This window comes from Bactrocera dorsalis, chromosome 6, assembly GCF_023373825.1.
Source record: "Bactrocera dorsalis isolate Fly_Bdor chromosome 6, ASM2337382v1, whole genome shotgun sequence".
NCBI lineage: Eukaryota > Metazoa > Arthropoda > Insecta > Diptera > Tephritidae > Bactrocera > Bactrocera dorsalis.
Genome location: NC_064308.1, coordinates 28,843,120 through 28,870,671, shown reverse-complemented (window position 1 = coordinate 28,870,671; position 27,552 = coordinate 28,843,120). Strand labels below are relative to the sequence as shown.

The window sequence follows — 27,552 nt, the reverse complement described above, 5'->3', positions numbered from 1 at the left end:
TTTCTTCTCTTCGCTACATGACGCCAATTGGATATTCCAAGCTAGGCCAGGTCCTTCTCCACTTGGTCCTTCCACCGGAGTGGAGGTCTTCCTCTTCCTCTGCTTCCCGCGGCGGGTACTGCGTCGAATACTTTCAGAGCTGGAGTGTTTTCATCCATCCGGACAACATGACCTAGCCAGCGTAGCCGTTGTCTTTTAATTCGCTGAACTATGTCAATGTCGTCGTATATCTCGTACAGCTCATCGTTCCATCGAATGCGTTATTCGCCGTGGCCAACGCGCAAAGGACCATAAATCTTTCGCAGAACTTTTCTCTCGAAAACTCGCAACGTCGACTCATCGGTTGTTGTCATCGTCCAAGCCTATGCACCATATAGCAGGACGGGAATTATGAGAGACTTATAGAGTTTGGTTTTTGTCTGCCGAGAGAGGACTTTGCTTCTCAATTGCCTACTCAGTCCGAAGTAGCACCTGTTGGCAAGAGTTATCCTGCGTTGGATTTCTAGGCTGACATTGTTGGTGGTGTTTACGCTGGTTCCAAGATAGACGAAATTATCTACAACTTCAAAGTTATGACTGTCAACAGTGACGTGAGAGCCAAGTCGCGAGTGCGACGACTGTTTGTTTGATGACAGGAGATATTTCGTCTTGCTCTCGTTCACTGCCAGACCCATTTGCGTTGTTTCCTTGTTCAGTCTGGAGAAAGCAGAACTAACGGCGCGGGTGTTGAGACCGATGATATCAATATCATCGGCATACGCCAGCAGCTGTACCTTCTTATAAAAGATTGTACCTGCTCGATTCAGTTCTGCAGCTCGAATAATTTCTCCAGCAGCAGATTGAAAAAGTCGCACGATAGGGAGTCGCCTTGTCTGAAACCTCGTTTGGTATCGAACGCCGCATTTTTTCGTAGAATTTTCGAGCACTACCCCTGTTGGCCAGCTTATCAAGCTGTTCGTACTCACGCTTTTCGGCCTCTTTCTTCTTCTGTCTGCAAATGCGTCTCGCTTCCCTCTTCAACTCTCGAAATCTATCCCATCCCGCACGTGTTGTGGTCGATCGTAACATTGCGAGGTAGGCAGCCTGTTTTCTCTCCGCTGCGACACGGCACTCCTCGTCGTACCAGCTGTTCTTTTGCACTTTCCGAAAACCAATGGTTTCAGTTGCAGCTGTACGTAAGGAGTTTGAAATGCCGTCCCACAGTTCCCTTATACCGAATTGTTGATGAGTGCTCTCAGAGAGCAGGAGTGCAAGCCGAGTAGAAAAACGTTCGGCTGTCTGTTGTGATTGCAGCTTCTCGACGTCGAACCTTCCTTGTGTTTGTTGGCGTGCGTTTTTTGCTGCACAGAGGCGGGTGCGAATTTTGGTTGCAACAATATAGTGGTCCGAGTCGATGTTAGGACCTCGGAGCGCACGCACATCTAAAACACTGGAGACGTGTCTTCCGTCTATCACAACATGATCGATCTGGTTGGTGGTTTTTCGATCCGGAGACAGCCAGGTAGCTTGATGTATCTTCTTATGCTGGAATCTAGTACTACAGATAACCATATTTCGGGCCCCGGCGAAGTCGATCAGCCTCAACCCATTTGGGGATGTTTCGTCGTCGAGGCTGAATTTACCGACCGTAGTGCCAAAGATACCTTCTTTGCCCACCCTGGCGTTAAAGTCGCCAAGCACGATTTTGACATCTTGGCGGGGGCATCTCTCATAAGTGCGCTTCAAGCACTCATAAAAGGCATCTTTGGTCACATCGTCCTTCTCTTCCGTCGGGGCGTGGGCGCAAATCAGCGATATGTTGAAGAACCTCGCTTTGATGCGGATTGTGGCTAGATGTTCATTCACCGCAGTGAATGATAGTACTCGGCGACGGAGTCTCTCTCCCACCACGAATCCAACACCAAACTTGCGGTCCTTTATATGGCCACTGTAGTAAATGTCACAAGGACCTACTCGTCTCTGTCCTTGTCCCGTCCATCGCATTTCTTGGACGGCGGTGATGCCAGCCTTTATCTTTACGAGGACATATACCAGCTGGGCAGCGGCACCTTCCCAATTAAGGGACCGGACATTCCAGGTGCATACCCTCAAATCATAGTCCTTATTTCGTTTGCCATGGTCGTCATCAAAAGGGGGGTCTCTCATCCGAGGCTGTGTTTGCTTTTTCATTGGGGGTGTTTTTTTACGTGGCGGGTCCCAAACCCTGCGCACAACCCTATGTAGGGGATATTTCGCCTTCTCACTTTAGCTCGCCTTCAAACGGATGTTCTTAGGCTACCCAGAGGATACTTGGTCAAAGACCGGAAGTCGTGAGCTGCTTGAGTCATATGTAAAAGAATCGTTTCTGGCCACTCCCAAGTGAATGGCGCTCAGAGAACTTTCCTCACATGCGTGAGCTTCTCCACATGACTCCATCTGTTCACTATACAAAACTTAAATTGCAAATGTAATTTACGCTCTTATCGCAGCTTTGTTATGCACACCACACAAAACTATAACTCGACGCTATGCTCTTGTCGCTGCTCTTATCGCTTATCGCAGCTCCGACATGCACACAGCCTTACTAACGAGCAACGCTTGCAAATCATTGAATTTTATTACCAAAATCAGTGTTCGGTTCGAAATGTGTTATTATCGACAAATTTTGTTCAGCGATGAGGCTCATTTCTGGTTGAATGGCTACGTAAATAAGCAAAATTGCCGCATTTGGGGTGAAGAGCAACCAGAAGCCGTTCAAGAACTGCCCATGCATCCCGAAAAATGCACTGTTTGGTGTGGTTTGTACGCTGGTGGAATCATTGGACCGTATTTTTTCAAAGATGCTGTTGGACGCAACGTTACGGTGAATGGCGATCGCTATCGTTCGATGCTAACAAACTTTTTGTTGCCAAAAATGGAAGAACTGAACTTGGTTGACATGTGGTTTCAACAAGATGGCGCTACATGCCACACAGCTCGCGATTCTATGGCCATTTTGAGGGAAAACTTCGGACAACAATTCATCTCAAGAAATGGACCCGTAAGTTGGCCACCAAGATCATGCGATTTAACGCCTTTAGACTATTTTTTGTGGGGCTACGTCAAGTCTAAAGTCTACAGAAATAAGCCAGCAACTATTCCAGCTTTGGAAGACAACATTTCCGAAGAAATTCGGGCTATTCCGGCCGAAATGCTCGAAAAAGTTGCCCAAAATTGGACTTTCCGAATGGACCACCTAAGACGCAGCCGCGGTCAACATTTAAATGAAATTATCTTCAAAAAGTAAATGTCATGAACCAATCTAACGTTTCAAATAAAGAACCGATGAGATTTTGCAAATTTTATGCGTTTTTTTTTAAAAAAAAGTTATCAAGCTCTTAAAAAATCACCCTTTATAATCTTAGGCATAGCCGGTAGTATATTGTTCATGGTGTAAACTTATATACATATATTTAAAATAAAGAAACCTTGAAGGAATCCAAGGAAAATATATTTATATAGAATAACAAAAGATTATTCTTAATTGGCGCCCGAGCAGGGACCTGTCAACAAAAGGATTCAGTGAATAAAACCCTTCGCGACTTAAATAACGACGAATTCAAAACAAAATTCAAGTTTATTAAAAGTGGTCCAATAGAAGAAATTTTCTAAAAATGGCACAGACACAAGCGGAAATCCAGGCACTTAAATCCATGGTTATGGACTTGCAGACAAGATTCTCCGAAGTTCAAATAACCGCTGCACCAGTGGAAGAAGCACAGGACGAAGTCTGCACATACTCAGACCCGAAAGAAGTTGATTTAGGACTCTTCAAGTCAGCAATAAACAATTTCAGCGGAGACTACCATGAGTATAGAAACTGGAGAAAACTGGCCACAAATCTAATGGGAAACGTGAAACCATTCAGGGGACAGAATATATACATCGAAGCCTTAATCTTGCTCAGGGGAAAAATTACAGGAAGAGCCGCACAAATTCTCATCAATAATAACACAAAATTAAACTTCGAGGAAATCATAGACCGCTTAGACGACTCATACGCCGAGGATAAGACAGGCAGGAAAACCTCTACATATATACTACGATCAGTTAAACCAAGCGTTGAACGTAGTATTATCCAAAATAGAGATGACACACAAGAATGAAAATGTGATCAGCGCTCTATCCAAAGAGATACAATTAAAGGCAGTGAGAACATTTATCGCAGGATTGAGTAGTTCAGCAACAAAGAATGCATTATACTCAAGATCATGCACCAATCTGATGGAAGCACAAGGATAGCTAGAACGATGCAGCATGATTCGCATTATCACCAACTGGAACACGTACCGAGGGTACAACGGCGAAGCCATCAACAGTGGCAAACACAGCAGCAATTCCAGCAGAATTTTTATCACCAACAACCTCAAATGCAACAAGAAACAACGGAACCAATGGAGGTAGACCCCTCTCCAACAATATTTAGACGACAACCATACAATCCACAACCACCCATCAACACTCATCAGGAAGCAAGGCAAACACAGAATCCGTTTAGACAAGTCATCCAAAGAGTCGGCAACCAATTCAAGCGCGACAGAGAAGACACGTCAAACTCGCAGCAGAGGAAAACACAACGCCTTAACCAAGTGGGAGACACAAAAGAAGACGACCAATGAAGCACCTAGTGTAAGTTATAGAAATAATAATAGACAGAAACATTTTATAATAAGATACCACGGTCTTCCGACGTTAAGACGCACTGCACCTAATGGAAGATTCGTGCATATACTGATAGATTCAGGTGCAACTAGTAACTATGTGAGTAAAAATTACCCATTTGCAGAAAGAATAAAATTAAATAAACCTATTAAGTTTAACACACTACACGGGAGTTCAACAGTTACTCCCAAGAGAGAAATCAATCTAGTAGATTTGACTTAAATTTTTTTGAAGCAGAAGAACTAAAATAGTTTGATATAATACTAGGAGAGAACGCGTTAAGAAAAATGAAAGCAAAAATATATTTATTTGAATACTCAGTAACATTTGAAAAAACTACTGAAGAAAGTAAGGAACGAATAAATTACTCTATAGGAGATACAACATTCTTTCTCATATGTTGTATCTCCTATAGAGTAATTTATTCAAAGAACTAATGGAGAATAATTACAATAATGAACTGTTACCTTTCACCACCACAATACAAGCAGAGATTAGGACTGAATCCAAAGAACCTATTTGGGTGCGACAATACCCATATCTATATGCAGATCAGGAGTTTGTCGAAAAGGAAATACAGAAACTTTAAAAAAACGAAATAATTAAAGAAAGTAAAAGCCCATATAACTCATCGATATGGACGGTATCAAAAAAGGGCATAGATGAAGAAGGAAAACCAAAAAAACATATGGTTATAGATTTTCAAAAATTAAATAAACAAACCATAGCGGACAGATACCCTATTCCAGATATAACTATGACGTTACAAAACTTAGGTAAAGCAAGATACTTTACAACTTTCGATTTAGAATCTGGCTTTCATCAAATTATGATCAAACCATAAGATAGGGAAAAGACTGCATTTTCAGTCAATGGGGCAAAGTATGAATTCCTTCGCCTACCGTTCGGCCTAAAGAACGCTCCAGCCACATTTCAAAGATGTGTAGATGACATTCTGAGACCACACATTGGAAAATGCGCATATGTATATATCGATGATGTCTTTATTTACTCTGCTGACCCAGAGCAACACATTAAGGATATCACAAATATTGTACAGACGCTACATACAGCTAATATGAAGATCTCCGAGGAAAAGTCAAATTTTTTTCAAACTAAAACCGAATTTCTGGGACACATAATAAATAACGGAAGGATTACAGCAGACCCAGGGAAAATAGATGCTATAGATAGGTATAAAACACCGGAGGCACTAAAAGAACTACGCTCATTTTTAGGATTAGCTTCCTACTATAGGAAATTTGTGAAGAACTTCGCACATATATGCAAGCCATTAACAATTTACCTAAAAGGAGAAAATGGGAGCATATCAAAGAATAAATATAATAATGTGAAATTAAAATTAGACGAACAGGCACTCAAGGCCATTGAAGAAATAAAAGAAAAACTAAAAGAAAAGGTAGAGCTATATCTGCCAGACTTTGAAAAGGGATTCGATCTAACCAGTAACCACGCAATAGGATCAGTACTGAGTCAGGGTAGAAATCCAATTTCATTTGTATAAAGAACATTGACAACCATGGAACAAAACTATTCCACAAATGAAAAGGAAATGTTAGCCATAATTTGGGCACTACAGAAACTAAGAACCTGTACGGAATAGCCGACCTGACTATTTACACAGATCACCACTCACTTATATTTTCGATATCAGAAAAAAATGCAAACACTAAATTCAAAAGATGGAAAAACCTAATAGAGGAATATGGTGCTAAATTAAAATACAAACCTGGACACGAGAACGTGGTCGCAGATGCACTATCTAGACAAGTAAATACGATGTCAGATACATCAATCCACTCCGCAAAGTCTTCAGCACTCAGATGCATTAAAATGATTGCAAAACCCTTAAATTTTTTCCGTACACAAGTTGAATTAATACCGTCAGAAACGAATGAGAAAACTGCATCAACTATATTCCCACGACACGAACGGTTTAAAGTAAAATTTAATACCGAGGAATACTTAATAGAAACGCTGAAGCAAGTAATGAAACCAAAAATTGTAACAGCCTTTCACACAGACTTGGAAACATGGCATAAGTTGAAAGGGAAGATAACAAATATATTTTCTACATATTTCAAAGTATTCACGCAAATTAAGCTAAAAGACATAACCGAAATAATCGACAGAGAGAATATACTAGAATTCACACATAAAAGAGCGCATAGAAACGCATTAAACAACTACAAAGAAATACTAGAAACATGTTATTGGCCAACACTAAAAAAACATACGGAGAAAGTAGCAAGAAATTGCACCAACTGTACTGAAAATAAATACGAGAGAAATTCAGTCAAGCAACTAATAGGCAAAACACCAATACCAAATACAGCTATACAAGCAGACATATTTTATATTAACAGCAGCAACTTCCTATCATGCTAGTTATCACAGCTAGCATAGCTAACAAAATGTACAACAACAAAGTTGTCGTAGCCAGCAAAATATACTGATATTACTCAATTCAGCATTATTCCGTAAATATACAATATCATTGCTCACTAAAGTTAATTTCCAAAAATGACAACAACAGCACATTTCGTCGGCACTAAACCAGAGCGGAAGTCGTGCCGCCGTAATGTAAGCCGTTTCTTGACCAAACTGAGGTTTGCTGTTTCGCTATAATTATTGCTTACTTATCATTATCTATACTAATTATATAAAATCGCTTATATGAAAAATGTTTGTAACGGCTAATCTCCTAAAGTTCTGAAGCGATTTTTATAATTTTTTTTTTTAAATAAAGCATTTGCTCTAGGCTCGCGAGTGGTATACTTTTTTTTTAATTTTCCGAAATCAAATCCTTTTTCTTTCGGGTTGAAGTTTTTGAAAAACCAAAAATATTGCAAGCATAAGGTTTTTCGTTCACCAAACGCAGTCTACAGCGAAGCGCGCTTTGTGTGTGTGCGTGTGCCCTTTATCGTTTGCGGCACGCACTCTCTCTCTCTTCCATCTCTGCACATCTTTTCCAGCATAACGTAATGAAGTAAAGTACATACATATGTACATATGTATGCACTCTCTCTTCCATCTCTCACATCTTTTCTACATAACTTATTGAAGTAAAGTACAAAGCAAAAAAGTTTGCATATATAAATGATCGCAGAACAAGTGAAATAACGCTAAACAGCACAATCAAATGCTCGCATAAATTGCCGTATGTATGCATGTATGTAGTTATGTAAATACAGTGTCAACTATATTTATTCTGTTTTACAGCTACTTATTTTGCAGCAACGCACCGTTGCTTGAATTACTTTTCTTATTGTCTTTGTACTTTTTTGTAACAAAGCACATTGAAAATAAAAACAGAACGCTCTCCGTAAGGAACATCCAAAAACCAATAAAATCAAATATTAAGATGTAATGTGGTTTTCATGTGTGTCTGCGAAATACTTGCTGGTTTCTTCTAACTTTATTGTATTTATGATCGTATTCTGCAAATGGTAGAGTAAAATTGGAAATTTGTTGTCTTTAAATCAAAAGGTAAAGATTAGATTTAAGCGAAACTAATTTGGTTAATAATAAAAGAAAATGCAATGGTTGTGACTTCGTTTGGTGGTAATGAAATTAGGGAGGGTAATTTCATGCCAACGTTTAAAATACATGGACAAGTTTACCACGTTATTGGGAGTTTATTGCCAGCGCCGAACGCAACACCAAAATTTAAATTGACTGCCAATATGCGAATAAATCTTTGTGGAGCTGGACCATCCAATCGGTTTGCAGAGTTCCTACTTAAAATAGGTAACGGTTGCAAATCTGTCACCAAAGATAGTTATGTAACAATGCCAGATATTGCAGGAACCTGTGTTAGAACAGTTGACCAACTTATTAATAACGTGTATCCAGATATTATTAATTTGCACCACAAAGATTCTAAGTGGTTATATGAGTGAGCTATAATTACTTCGACGAATTCCGCTGCAGACGAAATCAACAAAGCCGTTTGTCAAAGAATATTATCAGAATATAAAATTTACAATTCTTTTGACACAGTGACAGATGAAGGAGACGTTGTTCACTATCCAACGGAGTTTCTTAACTCTCTTAATCCCTCGGGACTACCTCCATTTCAACTAGAACTTAAAATTGGTACGCCAATAATCCTTCTACGAAATCTTAAGCCTCCCAATTTATGTAATGGCACTCGACTGAAGATAACGCACTTGATGCCTAATATCATTCAAGCAAACATTTTAACCGAACCTGCAGCAGGCGAAAGCACAATGATCCCTCGGATACCAATGATACCTACAGATCTTCCATTTAGTTTCAAAAGAGTACAGTTCCCCGTTAAGACGTGTTTTGCGATTACCATTAATAAGTCCCAAGGGCAAACATTTAATACTGTTGGCATAGATCTTCGAAACGAAGTATTTTCTCACGGTCAGTTATATGTATGTGGCTCTGTCACGAATTGGTTCCCCGCAAAACAAACTGTTTTCATTTCTGGCAATGGAAATAAAACAAAAAATGTTGTATTCACTAAAGTTTTTAATAATTAAAATATATTCTTTTTGGTTATTGTTCCAAAATACATCAATTATAGTATACCTTATTTCATATCTTGAATTAATATTTACTCTATACAATCCTATTTATTTTAAGTAAGAGTTTTGAATTGTTACCTTTTTGTTATCTATTTTTAATTTTTCTGTAAAAAAAAATTTAATAAACAAATTATTTATAACGTTAATGAATTTGAAAGTGTTTGCAATTAATTCAAATATGGGTAGTAAATATTTGTAAGTCTAACATAAGATACACATTATACTCATGTATGTGTGTTTACATGTACGAATAAAGGTATTCTTTTATTTGCATTTTAAACTACATTAAACTCTTTCCAATACCCTCATCGTTTCAGTTTTTGCGGCGTAACAAAGTACGCCGGGTATTTGCTAGTAGAGTATATAGAAATAAGTACTAGTAAGTAAGAATTCGTACATATGTAAGTTTATAGTAAATAAGCAAATTTTGTATAAAAGAAATGTGTTTAATAAAAAAAATTGAGTTCAACTTCACCATTCAAACCAGCGTGTTGTTAGTCATCTGGTGGCAACCATTAACTGGCGCCCGAGACTTCAAATTTAAATTGTCTCTATCGGTTGAAAAAAGCAGCGTTAGAAAACTCTAAATCGCGCATTGATAAAATTGTTGTTGCCCGCGAGCAGAAAAAAAAAACAGCGTTAGGAAACTGCTGTTATCTAAACAAAGTGTTTAAAGTAACTCAAATCGCACATTAATAAAACTTCTGTTATCCGCGTGTAAGTAACTAAGCAGCTTAACAAAACTGCTGTTATCTAAAAACGTGCTCAGAGACTCAAAACTGTGCATTAATAAAAACTATTGTTGCCCCTAAACAAGAAGGAATCAACGTAGAAAAGCTGCCATAACACCAAGTGCTCAAAGTGACTTTAATACGACAATAATAACTGTGCAACTGAGAAAATTATTCTCGCAGCATATTCAATTGTGTAGACAAAAGTGCAAAACCACCAAGACAACAATCAAAGCCTGAACTGTGACGTCATCCACTCCCAAGTAGCGGAGTAAAACACCTCAAAAAGGAACAAGTGGACCGCCCGAAATCAGGATGCAGAAGCTGATACTCCCGATACTGTTGTAAGAATTAAAATTAAGTTATTCACCTTTTTGTAATCAAATTTATGTATTGAGCAATTTAAAATAAATTGTAATAAGAGCAAGATTATAACAATTAGCAATAGAAAAAATTGTAAAAACTGGTGAGCCTCAGTATGGAGCAAGTACAAGAAGCCATCACACACTTGACAGGCGCTATAAACGCGCAAATCGAGCAAGCTAAGATATTAAGAATTTTCAAAGCCAGTGGAATTCTATTAACAAAACAGATTATAAACCTCTACAAAAAAACGGATTAAAAAAATGTTAAAAGATAAAATACCGGAAACAAGTTCGAAAATCGATGAATTGCTTAAAAATAGTTCACCTAGCAAAGGATGATGACTACAAAGAACTACTAGAATTAAGCAAAATATTTTTAGGAACTATGGAAGTTGAGAAAACGAAATTTTACAAACCGGGGGCTTTTCATAGTGCTCGATGGATGGCGAAAGCCATTTACAGTTTAAAAATATACATCTTTCGGAACAGTATTAAATTAAGCGCTGAAGATGAAAAAAGTTTGTACGAGATTTCATTATTTATTGTTTTTATTTACGTACCTTATTGGTACTCTGCGCCTTTAGCTGCAGCTGCACCAAATCAAGATATTAAATTTATAAAATCTGTTTACAATTATAGAATGATAGATAAAGATTTGTCTAATGCCATTCTTCAAAAATTTCGAAACCATTTATGGTACTTGAGTCCTGAAGCAGCGGCCTTATCATTTTGCGATAAAAATATATCTCTCAGCGTCAAGAAAAAAATGGTTAAGGCTTTAAAAGTCAGTAAAGGCGAACAGTTCGAGATTCCTAAACGTTTCATCTTTAATGTGGAAGATTTTAAATGGTTCACAAATAAAACTATTGATTATTTTATAAATTCAAATTCTTTAAAATTTTTCGAAAGATTTAATATTGATACTAGATTTTTGCAATTAAGTTGTACTGAGTGGTTAGAGGATCCAGAATATGTGAGAGGCTTGGAAATTGTAAAAAAATTGCGAGTTGTTAATGATTCAGCAGAGAGGGCTGTAAAATTAGCCGAAGAATATGTTAATATTTTAGCAAGAAGTGAAGAAGAAAAAAAAATATGTAATTCAAGTTGTATACGAGTATAAAAAAAAGTATTCACATGTAACTAAGGAATGTTTCATAAAGGAAATCTGAGTACTCAAATGGTTTCAATTTGATTCGATTCGCAAATTTTTCTTATTTTTTATCTTAAAACTATAAGCATAATATATTTGTTAGAATAAGCAATTGAATTTTACAAAAAAAAATTCAATTTGCCGTAAAAGTTCGAAAATTCCAGAAATTACCCAGAAGTTACCCAAAAGTTAACTTTAACCTTGAATAACTTTTAAAGTGGTGAGTATGTCGAAAAATTGTCCGGACGTTTTTTGTAGAGCATTCAATTCTGTATAAGAATATGACTTTTTTAGTCCTATAAACGAGACAGTTCCAGAGAAAAAAAAATATTTGTAAAAAGTGGCAAAATCCCATGTAATTTCAATGGGAAATGTATCGTGTTTGGGGCAAGGTTTATTATGAAAATTAAGGGCTTTTTATGGTCTGAAATTTTTTTTTAGATGGAAAACTAAAATTTTAGGGGGCGTCTCGTCAAAAATAATCAACTTGGTAAATAACGGACACCCTAATACATATATATTTTTTTTCTTTAATCACCACCGTTTTTGTTACAAAATTTTCTTAAATATTATTTTATTTTTATTTTTTAATTTATATCACCACTAGTGCCGTCCGGGACGGCTCGAAGGACCATGTAAATATTGATGAGTTTCTAAGCACGTACATACGTATGTGTCAATAGATAAGCACTTTAAGGTTTTCGCGGCACTTACCTTGGATGGGAAGAAAAAATTAATATGCAACGGAAAAGCGAATATGCGGAGGAACGTTGGCGATGCTTTCGAGTTCGTATCGGTCGACCTCCGACCCGTACCCCGAGAAATACAAACTGGGGTCTCTTTAAAGAAAATCTAAACAGGAACTTAAGTGCAGTGGAGCAGGCGGATGGTAGGTCCACCACAGTTGGGCTGGAGAGTAGGCTAAACGCCATAAACCAATCCATTATGGACGCCTACCACTGTGCCTGTCCACTGAAAACGACCACCAGTAAACAAAGCTGTCCCTGGTGGTCCAGTAAACTCTCCGCCCTTAGACTTAGGGTGCGCAAGCTGTTTAACAAAGCCAAGCGCACGGGCAGCTGGGAAGAATATAAGCGGCAGCTAACAATCTACAATAAGGAGATTAGGCTTGCCAAGACAAACAGTTTCAGGAAATTCTGTGAGAGCGTCTCCTCGACCCCGGAGGCAGCAAGACTGCACAAGGCGATGTCGAAGGGTAAGACGGACACAGTGTTATCCCTAAAAAGACAGGACGGGACCTATACGACAAGCGCGGAGGAGAGGGCGGAAACACTCCTACAAACGCACTTCCCGGAGACAGTTCAAGTTGACCCAACCCCAGCTTCGGTCACGCGCAGGCCAGATCGCTCAGACTGGCTGACTGCAAGGAATCTGTTCACTGCAGACTCAGTCAGATGGGCACTGGCCTCCTTTTCGAGCTACAAGTCACCGGGAGTGGACGGCGTCTTCCCGGCCCTTCTGCAGCAAGGTATGGACATTCTCCTACCGCACCTGCTAGGGCTGATGACAGTCTGGCGATGTCGTATATCCCCGAGCCATGGAGAATTGCTAGAGTAATTTTCATCCCCAAGATAGGAAGAAGAGACTATTCGGTAGCCAAATCATTCCGGCCCATAAGTCTGACCTCCTTCTTTCTGAAGGGGATGGAAAAGGTTATTGACAACCACATAAGATCGAAGGTGCTGAAGGTCGCACCCCTGCATGACAGACAACACGCGTACAGAGCGGGAAGATCCACAAATACTGCTCTGTACCAACTCACGTCTGAACTGCAGGATTCACTAGTCAATGGCGAGGTAGCGCTTTGCGCCTTCCTAGACATTGAGGGTGCCTTTGATAATGCATCTCACACAAGCGTGATCAAGGCACTCGAGAGAAGGAATGTAACCCTCCCGATACGCAGATGGATTGAAGCCCTTCTGCGCACTAGGGTAGCAGAAACAACGGTGGGAGAAAGTAAGATTCGTCTTGGCACCACGAGGGGATGCCCACAGGGCGGAGTACTATCCCCTCTGCTATGGAGCCTGATAGTAGACGAGCTACTCGAGCTACTCACAAGCAATGGAATCCGCTGCCAAGGGTATGCGGACGACATCGTCATAATGGCGAGAGGCAGATTTGTGAACACTCTCTGTGACATTGTTCAAAGGGGCCTAAACTTGGCGAAAGGATGGTGCACCACGGTAGGGCTAAACATCAACCCAGCAAAGACCACCGTGATCCCATTCACAAAGCGGAGATCTCTTCCGGGCCTGAGATCCCTTACAATCGGAGGCACAGAGGTGGAAATGTCTAAAGAGGTCAAATTCCTTGGCCTCACCTTAGACTCACAGCTAAGATGGAGCAGGCATTTGGACCTAACGCTATCCAAGGCAACAAGAGCACTTATGATTTGTAGACGCCTGGCCGGCAGATCATGGGGATGCAAGCCAAGCATCATTAGATGGCTGTATACCATGATAGTAAGACCTATCGTCACCTATGGAGCGGTTATATGGGCCACCAAAGCGGCGCAGTCCTCGGTGATAGGAAGACTGTCAAAGCTGCAAAGACTTGCATGTGTCTGTGCTTCGGGGGCAATGCGCACATGCCCCACGGTGGCACTGGAAGTCTTACTAGAGCTCACACCGCTTCATCAGGTGATCAAGCTAGCAGCAAAGCACACCATGCTGCTAATGTCAGCAGAAGGCTATGGAAGAGGGAAGATCATGTCCTCTAAACAGATGGACGCCCTAGCGGAAAGCACACCGCTGGCCCTCCTCCCACGAGATGGCACAACAAAGAAAATTAATCTCATAAAGAAATTTAAAGTAACTCTAGGCAGCAAGATGGAGTGGAATGATTCCACTCTGGAGAAGCTACTGGAAGACAGTACCATTCAGTGGTACACTGATGGCTCAAAAACACCGGAAGGTATTGGGGCAGGTATTGCGGGACCGCGTACTAAGCTGTCCATACCTATGGGCAGCTTCCCAAGTATCTTCCAGGCTGAAGTTTTTGCCATCAGTCAGTGCGCGGAAGTCAACCTCAGCCGCAACTATCGCAACCAGCGCATAGCTATTCTCAGTGATAGTCAAGCGGCACTAAAGGCGATTCTATCATACGAGACCAAATCGCTTTTAGTCGAGGAATGTATAGAAAGGCTAAACCGCCTGTCCCTGTGCAATCGGGTACATCTAATCTGGGTACCAGGGCACAAGGGAGTAGAAGGTAATGAGAAGGCCGACGAGCTGGCCCGCACGGCAGCAGCATCCAAGATGTTGGGACCAGAGCCATATATAGCGGTAGGACCCCACACTCTCAAGGAGCTGCTCCGCACGGAGGAAAGAGAGGATAGAGAGCGGCACTGGCGGCAGGCAGCAGGTATGCGCCACGCTAAGCTGCTCATGGGAGGGTATAACCTCTCCAGGTTTAAAGCATTAATTAACCTACCTCGTGAGAAATTCCGTCTCCTCGTCGCAATATACACCGGCCACTGTAAACTCAAGAAGCACCTGTCCAACATGGGCATGGTCTCCGGTGCCAACTGCCGGTTCTGCGACCTGGAACAGGAGACACCAGCACACCTTATCCAGGATTGCACAGCAATCTGTGGGAAAAGGCTTAAGGCCCTGGATTCAGTGTATATCAGCAGGGATCACATAACCTCGCTTGAGCCCAGCAAACTCCTGGAACTATTCAGGCTGCTTGGGCTCTGTGAGGTCATGTGATATAGGAGAGGGCACAATAGACCCTAGGTCGCGGTGCATTACCTCATTTAATAATTCTAATTCTAATTCTAATCGGTCAAGCGAAGGAGGCTGGCGCCTTGTCCGTCCGTCCCTTTTGTTCCTTTTTTTTGAAGTTATACTTCTTATACGACGCCGGAAAAGGTTGCGATAGATTCTGGTTGCGCAACCTTCCATATAAAAGTTGCGCAACCTCGCTCCATCCATATGAATGTAACGCAACCTTGTCTGCGAAGATGTGCGAGCAGCAAGCGAAGCTGTGACAATCGGCGATCGTTTGTTCGTTTCTTTCGGCACAGCTCGGCCGACACAACAACACAACACAATGTTCCATGCTTATGCTGTTGTTGTTTTTGTAGAACAATGTTTCAATTTTTGGTTGGTGACATATTCACATGTGTGCGCATATGTATGTTTGTATGCTTGTGCATTATTGAAGTTATACTTCTTTTTCTTTCGTTTGTCTTTCATTTCTGCGAATTCTCAACTATTTTACGTATGTTTTGGTTGAAATACTCTGCGTTGGCCTTTCAGAATCACACAAAATCATTTCTGTGGTTTTTGAAACTGACCCACGAGGACGAGGTATATGGTTTTATCTGGGAGCGTGAGATTTAAGAAAATCGCTCGCTTACAAGAGATATAATGACTTCTGAGTGGCGATTTTAATGAATAAATTCACAGAATCATTTCTGTGCTTTTGGAAATCTATACTAATAAATATTTTTTTCTTACTAATAGAAAATAAATTTATCACAGCAATATACATAAACATATACATAATATTGCTGTGATAAATTTAATTTCTAATTAGTAAGCAAAAAATTAATAATAAATTTATTAAGACTATACTTCTCAGGGCATCACAGCAATGTTATGTATATGTATATACATATTATGCATATGTATTGCTGTGATAAATTTATTGCGAAAGCAAATGTTCTACAAAGTATGTATATTTCTATACTTAAACAAAATTATTAGAACCATCGTATGTTTCTTGCATTCATAACCAAATCATACTTAAGTCAGGGCAACCTAATTGTCAATGGTGGTGTTGGTGGTAAGCGCTTGGAAGGTCAAGATGCTAACACAGGTCCCAGGTTCGAATCCCGACAGAATAAATTTTTAATTTTTTGCTTTTAACATCGTATACTATAAAAATAAATATTTTTCTTTATTTTAATTTCTATTAGTAAGAAAAATATTTATTTGTATAGTATACGATGTTAAAAGGCATACATCTTCTATCCTATCTTGTGTATCTGCACATGCTCATATGAGTGTATGTATACGCATGTGCGCGCATTGACTTGCATGTTCATACATTCATATATACTTATATGTACATATATTTGCATACATTGCCGAACAAATAAATCACAAGCATACAAACATACATATGCGTACACATATGAATATGTCACCAACAAAAAATTGATCTTCACAAGTCAATCCGGCAGCCAAATTGGCGAAGAACAAAAGAGAGATGATTACGCTGCATATTCTCTTCCGCAACGAAGAGACGGAACTACTTTCTGAGTCAAAATTCATTCATTTAGACTTTGCTTTATTCTTCATTTTATGTGCATAATAAATTTATAAAATGTGAATTTAAGTTTTCTAGTTTTCTTTCATACAAAATGATATGCATTTCTGAATATCACTAAGAAGTATAACTTCATCCGCGCGTAGGGACTCCACGCACCTTTTTTGGTATGTTGAAATCGTGATGTTGTATTATTTGTGAGCGTGTGATGTGGAATGTAATGATGATGTGGTGTGTAATTAAGATATGGTGGTGAATGACGATGTGGTGTATGTAATGTGTGTGGTGTGGGAGTGTAATATTGTGGGGGGGGGGGGGGGGGGGGTCCGCGACAAATTAAATAAAAACGATATTTTTATGATCAAAAAATTCTAAAACCTTTTTTATACTAACTGTTTAATCCAAACTCCCACAAATTACATAAAGTAATAGAAGCGTAATGCAGAGGAATATCAACCGCCCCAACTTCACTCAACAGCGAAAGAGGAGAAAAAGAAAACATCTTTTCCCGCGTTTTTTACAAAAAAATTGTGGGCATACTGTTCGTCAATTATTCTTCTTAGAAATTCACAGTTTCAACTGAATACTTAATTCGTAGTTTCTAGAAGCGTCACTTATTGTTCAGACACCAAGAAGAGTGCAAGTGTTCAAAAATTAGCTTCAATAAATAATAAGTACAAGTGTTGGCTTTAATTAAAGTAATCTTCATTTTTACTGCAATAACCGAACTGTCAAAAGAAATACGTTTAGAACATAGGCGTAGAGGACAACTTTCGCCTGAACTCAGACCCACTCGCACTACCATAATTCCTAAATCTTCGCCGTCGTTGTGGTCCGGACATGAAAAAATTATGATAGATATTGCTGCAGCTTCAACAAACTCTTTACTTTCAACTTCAACCAGTGATGGTATGCCTAGCGAACTAAAGCAATATCTAGATCAACCTATAATACCCAGAAAAGAGAATCAAACAAAATTCTGGTTTGATTTTCGTCATTTTACTCCAGTCCTTTCCGACATTGCTCTAAAGTATTTGATATCGCCTGCGTCCTCGGTTTCCTCGGAGAGAGTGGCATCTGCTGTGAATCTCGCAGTACCCAATAACAGAAGTCGGCTTACAGCCGAGCACGTAAATCAAAGAGTTTTTCTTATGTCTGTATCAGATAAATATTGGTTTGATTAATAAATAATTAATGTTTTAATTGTTGTTCTTGATTTATTAAAAATTATGTCTATTGGTTAATATTTATCTAGTAAGGTAAGATGATTAAAGTAAATTAGACCAAATATTTTTTTTCATATCATACCGATACATCGATATATCGATATTTTTAAATAAAAATATCAATGTCGATATTGATATATTCATAAATTATCGATACAATATATATCGATACTTTATTCCATTTCCGACATCCCTATCGACAACGACTGAACGATAGAGCGTAAGCGTACGTGTGAAGTTAGTTTGCACAATTGTGCTAAGAAATGCCGACCACTGATGTACAGCCACCACGTGACCAACAGCAACAAGCATGACATTATCCAAGATGCCACGCCACCGGAATTAGCCAATCAGAAGCCGACACGAGTTGACTGCACTGCTATAAAAGAGTGACGCGCATACAACACTTGTTCTCAGTTTAAATATAATCTTAGGCATAGCCGGTAGCAGGAATAATGGGATGCCCAACTTATTCCAGTGTGAGAGCGCCTCAAAATAAGCGTTTTTTATAACATTTTCCATTGTGGCCAGATCGAACAAAATAAGAATTTTTGGGCATTTAAATTAAAATGCCCAATTGCACTTTCCACGCCACCCAGGAGGTATGCAAAGCGGCGCGTTACCGAAGTTAGTTTTGGGTGCTCGGTTCCCCTATAGGCCTATATCACCCTTTAATAAATTTATTTACATAAATCAACAAAACGATAAAATTATACATATCTATACTAATTATATAAAATCGCTTATATGAAAAATGTTTGTAACGGCTAATCTCCTAAAGTTCTGAAGCGATTTTTATAATTTTTTTTTTTAAATAAAGCATTTGCTCTAGGCTCGCGAGTGGTATACTTTTTTTTTTAATTTTCCGAAATCAAATCCTTTTTCTTTCGGGTTGAAGTTTTTGAAAAACCAAAAATATTGCAAGCATAAGGTTTTTCGTTCACCAAACGCAGTCTACAGCGAAGCGCGCTTTGTGTGTGTGCGTGTGCCCTTTATCGTTTGCGGCACGCACTCTCTCTCTCTTCCATCTCTGCACATCTTTTCCAGCATAACGTAATGAAGTAAAGTACATACATATGTACATATGTATGCACTCTCTCTTCCATCTCTCACATCTTTTCTACATAACTTATTGAAGTAAAGTACAAAGCAAAAAAGTTTGCATATATAAATGATCGCAGAACAAGTGAAATAACGCTAAACAGCACAATCAAATGCTCGCATAAATTGCCGTATGTATGCATGTATGTAGTTATGTAAATACAGTGTCAACTATATTTATTCTGTTTTACAGCTACTTATTTTGCAGCAACGCACCGTTGCTTGAATTACTTTTCTTATTGTCTTTGTACTTTTTTGTAACAAAGCACATTGAAAATAAAAACAGAACGCTCTCCGTAAGGAACATCCAAAAACCAATAAAATCAAATATTAAGATGTAATGTGGTTTTCATGTGTGTCTGCGAAATACTTGCTGGTTTCTTCTAACTTTATTGTATTTATGATCGTATTCTGCAAATGGTAGAGTAAAATTGGAAATTTATTGTCTTTAAATCAAAAGGTAAAGATTAGATTTAAGCGAAACTAATTTGGTTAATAATAAATATAGGGTTTTTACAATAAAAGCTTTCAGAGATGCCAAAAGCAAAATCTCAATTATTTAGATCCTCATCAAATAGACGGCAAATTCAGCTAAGATGAAATGAGACGGTCGACGAGAGTGCAAATCGCGTAGAGAATGTAAGGTTGCAAATGATGCAGAATAGACAAGGGGCGATTGCTTTCAAATCAGCGTTTAACTATAGACAGGATTGTAATTATTTGGACCATTCCCTTTTATTCATTGGTCGAATGAATGGCATTTGCAATTTTTGTAAGGCTAAAAAGTGGGTGAAAGAGGCACCAGGTTTGTGTTGTAGCAAGAGACATGCAAGTGAGACATATAGGTGAGCCTTCGCTGACAATCAAAGCGCTGCTTTGAGGTGAGCATCAGTCGTCCTGTCACTTAAAAAAAAATATAAGAAAATGCAATGGTTGTGACTTCGTTTGGTGGTAATGAAATTAGGGAGGGTAATTTCATGCCAACGTTTAAAATACATGGACAAGTTTACCACGTTATTGGGAGTTTATTGCCAGCGCCGAACGCAACACCAAAATTTAAATTGACTGCCAATATGCGAATAAATCTTTGTGGAGCTGGACCATCCAATCGGTTTGCAGAGTTCCTACTTAAAATAGGTAACGGTTGCAAATCTCTCACCAAAGATAGTTATGTAACAATGCCAGATATTGCAGGAACCTGTGTTAGAACAGTTGACCAACTTATTAATAACGTGTATCCAGATATTATTAATTTGCACCACAAAGATTCTAAGTGGTTATATGAGTGAGCTATAATTACTTCGACGAATTCCGCTGCAGACGAAATCAACAAAGCCGTTTGTCAAAGAATATTATCAGAATATAAAATTTACAATTCTTTTGACACAGTGACAGATGAAGGAGACGTTGTTCACTATCCAACGGAGTTTCTTAACTCTCTTAATCCCTCGGGACTACCTCCATTTCAACTAGAACTTAAAATTGGTACGCCAATAATCCTTCTACGAAATCTTAAGCCTCCCAATTTATGTAATGGCACTCGACTGAAGATAACGCACTTGATGCCTAATATCATTCAAGCAAACATTTTAACCGAACCTGCAGCAGGCGAAAGCACAATGATCCCTCGGATACCAATGATACCTACAGATCTTCCATTTAGTTTCAAAAGAGTACAGTTCCCCGTTAAGACGTGTTTTGCGATTACCATTAATAAGTCCCAAGGGCAAACATTTAATACTGTTGGCATAGATCTTCGAAACGAAGTATTTTCTCACGGTCAGTTATATGTATGTGGCTGTCACGAATTGGTTCCCCGCAAAACAAACTGTTTTCATTTCTGGCAATGGAAATAAAACAAAAAATGTTGTATTCACTAAAGTTTTTAATAATTAAAATATATCCTTTTTGGTTATTGTTCCAAAATACATCAATTATAGTATACCTTATTTCATATCTTGAATTAATATTTACTCTATACAATCCTATTTATTTTAAGTAAGAGTTTTGAATTGTTACCTTTTTGTTATCTATTTTTAATTTTTCTGTAAAAAAAAATTTAATAAACAAATTATTTATAACGTTAATGAATTTGAAAGTGTTTGCAATTAATTCAAATATGGGTAGTAAATATTTGTAAGTCTAACATAAGATACACATTATACTCATGTATGTGTGTTTACATGTACGAATAAAGGTATTCTTTTATTTGCATTTTAAACTACATTAAACTCTTTCCAATACCCTCATCGTTTCAGTTTTTGCGGCGTAACAAAGTACGCCGGGTATTTGCTAGTAACGAATAAAACAAAACATTAACAATTCATATAAAAAATATATAAAAATATCACAATATAGTTATTTACATATATACAAATGCCTACATTTACATCCCAAATCTTAATTTTCCTTAAAAAAAAAAATGCTTTCTTATTTTAGAGCCTCTTTATCCTAACTGTTTACAAAATTTTTACTTTTTTATTTTCTGTCGTAAGTTTAAGTTCGCTTATTGTAACCACTAAAAAATAAAAAAAAAATTGAAACCTATAGGTGTGAAACACACAAAATTTTATTTTTAAAATTAGGGACAGAAAGGTCTTTATTTAAAAATTTAGTTAAAAAATATATTCTAATTCTAATAAAAAGGGTCACAATTATCGCAACACAAAAAGGGCCTAACATCTTTCATTTTATTAAAAAGAATATCTCCTAATCCTATTTTATGACAATTACTGTCGAATTCTTCTAAAAATCTTGTTTCCAAAATTTTTACAAATGCAATAAAATCCTCAGGCGGCTTGACTAAGTTGCATTTGTCTATTTGGTTTTGATGCATGTAGATGAATTCGTCCGAAGGAATTTCATCTCCTAAATATGGTAAAGCAAGGAACATGTGTGTAGTTTGAAAATTTTTAAATAAAAATAGCCGCAAAAGTAGTTAAACGCATTTTCTTTCAAAAAATTAATTTCTAAACTACTATCTAATGCGATTGAACTAAGGAGAGAGTGTTCAGGCCGTGGTAAAATCCTGCCAAGAAAGGTCATTCAATAGTGAATCATTACACACATTAAGTAGAACATTATTACTATGTTCCGAAATTATTGTAGCATCAGGTTCTAAAGGCAGCTCACAGTTTCCTTTTGTTACGACGTTTACGTAACGTAAGCCCCACGATTTCCTAAACAAACTAGAGAACATATAGGGCGTTACTCTAGTACCTCCTCTGCTTCGAATCTGCCCAAAAAAATGTTCTAAACTGTCCTGACATAGTCGTCTCGTCTTCAAGTACGGAAAACCTGAGTGTGACAAAAATCGCCACAATCGTCTTAAACTGTTAATATTTAACACCCACCCCTTTATAAAACCAAAATTATTAGTTGTGTTGCTTTCTAAATCGTCTACGACGCGAATAGTATTTAAAACTTGTTCTGCCTCATTTAAAAACTCTAACTGTTCAGGGGAACCTACAAACACTTTTTTAGTGGGTACAACAGCCTCAACGAAACTGCTATTCAAAATACCAAATAATTTATTAAAAAACGAAACGAATTCCGCGGTATTAATAAAGCTCCTACTATTCGAGCTTAAGGCTCCTGAGCTATATAGGGACAACATACCAGAAGCGACCGTATTACTCAATACTTGAGACGCGAATTTAACCTTCATCTTTTGGAAGGTATTTGGATAAATATGAGCATCGGTTAATTTATGCGCACACCGATAACTCGACTTAGAGTCGGTTTCATAAAAATGAACAATATCCGACCAACTTACCCGACTATTTAAAAAAAAAACCGTATTTTTTAAATTTTGTAAACAGTTACGACTACTTTTTATCAAATGGGGGCTATCGTAAAAAAAATACACTTCCTTGCCATTAACATTAAAAAAGGCTGTGACGCTGAAACACCTAACAAATTAGCGAAATTCTGAAAATTGGTGCCCTGGTCGCAAACAAAATGGCAAGGAGTTAGTCCTATATTTTGCAGTTGGGTAATGGCTTCAAGAATGTATTTCTTGAGGACATCCCCTTTGCAGGAACCTTTAACGAAAAAATAAGCCAATGGGTGGGACCAAGGCTCTCCACCTATACCTTGCACCATTATAGTCATTGCAGTAGTTGCTAATCTAGAAGTGCGATTTTCATCGCCATAATCCTCAATACCTATCACCCTATCCAATTTCCTATCATACTGCAAATGACATTTCAGTGACATCTCATCACATGAAACCGACACGAACTTTTGTTCGAAAGTGAATCCCCTACTCCTAATCTCTAACGATTTTATGCTACTTTGGGTGCAACCTGGGAGACGGGGCCAGTCTGTAACAAAGTTTTCCAAAGTACTTTCGGATGGAAAATCTAATTGGTGCTTTAAATGCCGATAAGCAACTGGCGATAGAAAAAATACACCCAAAGCTATCGTTTTCAAAAAATTGTCATATCGCCGACCATGGGTACGGCGATTACTATTAATAAAACTACTCCTAATGCAAGCACCTAACTGAGGAGGAACTTTGCTACAAACTAAAGAAAGAGGGTCTGACTGTTCCCTCAAAGAGCTATTCCTTAGCTGTTCCCTACATCTTTCTAATTCTGCGGCCATTTCAACTAACTGGGCCTTTAAACTTCTATTTTCCTGCTCTTTTTCATCTAACTTTATTTTCAAAACCCTATTCTCTTCCCTCAATTTCTTATTCCTTTCTGTTCCTGCGGTCAGACCCCTACCTGTTTGCGCGGCCTTATCAATATTAAAAGATACATCCTCCTCAAAAAATGGAAGAGGCTCTAAAATTCCATCTTCAATTTCATTTTGAATACTTGGAAAAAGCTGCCTCGATGCATTTTGTGCATTTGAGACAGCTTCTTCAACTTGGGGAGCAAAATCTTCTAGACCCAATAAAATTGTATTTTTTAATTCCGAATTTGGGACGTGAAATGTAGGCTCAACTTTTAAATTTATATCGGGAACGGCCCCCGAACGCAATCGTTTTTCAAGGCGCATTTTTGCCGAAAAATGCCGCTCACAAGCAAAAATATTTTTAGGTGTTTCATCGGAAACACCTAAACGGTTGAGCCAACATTTACGCCTATTAAAAGAAACAAAATAGAATACAAAGGTAAAAATTTAATTATAAAATATGTGTAATAATAATAATAATAGTGCAAAAAGTGTATATTTAATGAATATTTAAAGTACGACTTTTTATAACTATCATAAATATTCAATTATAAATTGTTACTTTAAAATAATTTATTTAATTAATTAACGGCAATGGCAATAAATTGACAGTTACGCTCTGAACAAGTAGAGCGCGACAGACTGCAAGCGACATTTGTCAAATATTAAAATACACATGTTCTTAAGGACACAGTTATTGAGGCAGCTGCACGACTACATAACTGTGTCCATAAGAACGTGTGTATTTTAATATTTGACAGATGTTGCTTGCAGTCTGTCGCGCTCTACTTGTTCAGCACGTCACATTTAAAAACACACGGAAATTCGATTTAATTATCCAAAATTACTATTTTCATTGCACATTCTCATTTTCACAAATATTTAACAAACACAAACACTTTTTGCACTATTTAATGTTTTTCACTCACCGTTCGAGGTCCGTTCCACTGTTTGGAAATCCAAATGTTATTCCTCCCTCGTTGCAGCCAACAATACACTTCCTCCATTTGCTGGTTGTTTTCGGCATTTTATCTGCAAAATAAATAAAAAAAAGTATTAAATAAATGCAAGTTTATTTAATAAAAGTTAAAATATACTCACATCTTTCAATTTACGTGCTGTTGCGCTTTCCCTATTCTTCGAACTAATGGCCGTTAGAAATGGAGACAAAAAAAAATGAAAAAAGTCTCCATTCGAATAAGAATTTGGCGGGATTTCAATCTGGCCATCGCTCGTTTCCAATTGCTAAACGTCAAAACCTCCTCAATCCAGTCAACTGTCAAAGTTTAGGTGGTTTTGACGTTTAACAATTGTTCTCACACTTCCAGTGAGAGAGGAGTTGGACATCTCATTATCTCTGGCCGGTAGTATATTGTTCATGGTGTAAACTTATATACATATATTTAAAATAAAGAAACCTTAAAGGAATCCAAGGAAAATATATTTTTATAGAATACCTAAAGATTATTCTTAATTCGCTCGGTGACGAACCTGCTGTTTCCAGTGGGTTAACGACTGTGAGTGGAAAAACATATTAGTTTTTAATAAATCACACACATACACTTTTAAATTTATCTTCTTTCATCTGATTGCTAATCGCGTGGCCGTCTTAATTATCTAATATTTCTGCTAACTCCGACCACAACATTTGCAGCCCTTGAGGGCTTGTCAACTCCGACCAAGCTTCCTTCGTTACAACTCATGATGCTGCTTGCAGAGCATTTCGTAATGATACTGCCGCTCCTAAGTTGTTCTTTCTTCTTCTTCTTAAATGGCGTGGCCACCGCTTATGCGATTATAGCCGAGTCAACAACAGCGCGCCAGTCGTTTCTTCTTTTCGCTACGTGGCGCCAATTGGATATTCCAAGCGAGGCCAGGTCCTTCTCCACTTGGTCCTTCCAACGGAGTGGAGGTCTTCCTCTTCCTCTGCTTCCCGCGGCGGGTACTGCGTCGAATACTTTCAGAGCTGGAGTGTTTTCGTCCATCCGGACAGCATGACCTAGACAGCGTAGCCGCTGTCTTTTAATTCGCTGAACTATGTCAATGTCGTCGTATATCTCGTACAGCTCATCGTTCCATCGAATGCGATATTCGCCGTGGCCAACGCGCAAAGGACCATAAAACTTTCGCAGAACTTTTCTCTCGAAAACTCGCAACGTCGACTCATCTGTTGTTGACATCGTCCAGGCCTCTGCACCATATAGCAGGACGGGAATTATGAGTGACTTATAGAGTTTGGTTTTTGTTGGTCGAGAGAGGACTTTGCTTCTCAATTGCCTACCTAGTCCGAAGTAGCACCTGTTAGCAAGAGTTATCCTGCGTTGGATTTCTAGGCTGACATTGTTGGTGGTGTTTATGCTGGTTCCAAGATAGACGAAATTATCTACAACTTCAAAGTTATGACTGTCAACAGTGAGTGAGAGATTTGGCGCATGGTAAATATCTGGTCGGTTGTTGATTTACCAGGTCTGAAGTCACACTGTTTGAATAGCTCGGCCGGCAATCCATCGGCTCCTGCCGCTTTGTTGTTTTTCAGGCGGGCAATTGCTATTCGAACTTCTTCACGATCGGGCAATGGAACGTCTGCTCCATCGTCATCGATTGGGGAATCGAGTTCGCCTTCTCCCGGTGTGGTGCTGTCACTGCCATTCAGCAGGTTGGAGAAGTGTTCCCTCCATAATCTAAGTATGCTCTGGGCATCGGTAACTAGATCACCTTGGGGGGTTCTACAGGAATATGCTCCGGTCTTGAAACCTTCTGTAAGTCGCCGCATCTTTTCGTAGAATTTTCGAGCATTACCCCTGTCGGCCAGCTTATCGAGCTGTTCGTACTCACGCATTTCGGTCTCTTTCTTCTTCTGTCTGCAAATGCGTCTCGCTTCCCTCTTCAACTCTCGGTATCTGTCCCATCCCGCACGTGTTGTGGTCGATCGTAACGTTGCGTGGTAGGCAGCCTGTTTTCTCTCCGCTGCGACACGGCACTCCTCGTCGTACCAGCTGTTCCTTTGCACTTTCCGAAAACCAATGGTTTCGGTTGCAGCTGTACCGAGTTGTTGACGAGTGCTCTCCGAGAGCAGGAGTGCAAGCCGAGTAGAGAATCGTTCGGCTGTATGTTGTGATTGCAGCTTCTCGACGTCGAACCTTCCTTGTGTTTGTTGGCGTGCGTTTTTTGCTGCACAGAGGCGGGTGCGAATCTTAGCTGCAACAAGATAGTGGTCCGAGTCGATGTTAGGACCTCGGAGCGCACGAGTTACATCCCATGCTAACCCAAGAACAACAGCAAACACAGATGGTGTGAAGATAGTCTGGTAGATAAGAAAATACATCTATTTAAGAAAACCAGAAGATGTGTAAAATTAGAATATGAGAAGAAACACTGATCCTAAATAAATATTGAATGCAAATAAAGGATAAGCAGCACTGTGGAATTCTCCCACAGATAAGAATTTTTGTAAATTAGAAGATAAGCATTTTTGTAAAACTATAACATGATAGTAATAAAGGATAAGCAGCACTGTGGATTTTTCCAACAGATAAGAATTTTTGTAAATTAGAAGATAAGCATTTTTGTAAAACTATAAAAGCAAGAAAATCGTTGAAATAAAGACACATTTTTCTGACACTCTAAAGAGCCGGTCGTATAAAATTGTTTTCATAATTCACGCACATCTAAAACACTGGAGACGTGTCTTCCGTCTATCACAACATGATCGATCTGGTTGGTAGTTTTTCGATCCGGAGA

The 27,552-nt window shown here is 38.7% G+C and overlaps 2 protein-coding genes and 1 pseudogene across 5 annotated transcripts in view; 2 read left to right on the top strand and 1 right to left on the bottom strand.

Moving 5' to 3' along the window:
* LOC125779273 (uncharacterized) overlaps positions 1-27,552 on the top strand; it is an 854,525-nt gene that overhangs the window by 384,243 nt on the left and 442,730 nt on the right. The window contains exon 2 of one of the 2 annotated variants that reach the window (XM_049460380.1): positions 86-180. The exons of the other annotated variant lie outside the window; for it this stretch is intronic. The gene's annotated coding sequence lies outside the window, so the exon portion shown is untranslated. Of the gene's footprint in view, positions 1-85; positions 181-27,552 lie in introns of those variants that run through there. 2 annotated transcript variants of the gene reach the window in all.
* LOC125779404 (uncharacterized) lies at positions 50-27,376 on the bottom strand. Of its 3 annotated transcripts, XM_049460754.1 has the most exons (4): positions 25,303-27,376; positions 24,913-25,229; positions 24,741-24,843; positions 23,437-24,220 (listed from the first exon to the last, which is right to left on the bottom strand). In XM_049460754.1, exon 1 carries the CDS (start codon positions 27,134-27,136, stop codon positions 26,195-26,197), a length of 942 nt encoding a protein of 313 aa, XP_049316711.1. In that variant the 5' UTR covers positions 27,137-27,376; the 3' UTR covers positions 23,437-24,220; positions 24,741-24,843; positions 24,913-25,229; positions 25,303-26,194. The 3 variants fall into 3 exon arrangements, with proteins under 3 accessions (XP_049316712.1, XP_049316711.1, XP_049316710.1); XM_049460753.1 differs by having other exon boundaries at positions 24,913-27,376; XM_049460755.1 differs by lacking the exons at positions 23,437-24,220; positions 24,741-24,843; positions 24,913-25,229 and adding an exon at positions 50-172 and having other exon boundaries at positions 25,811-27,376.
* Positions 15,784-15,913, top strand: LOC125779874 (small nucleolar RNA U3; annotated as a pseudogene).

Excerpts from the sequence above, each read along its gene's own strand:
- LOC125779404 (XM_049460755.1), bottom strand. The coding sequence starts at position 27,136 with ATGTATTTTCTTATCTACCAGACTATCTTCACACCATCTGTGTTTGCT.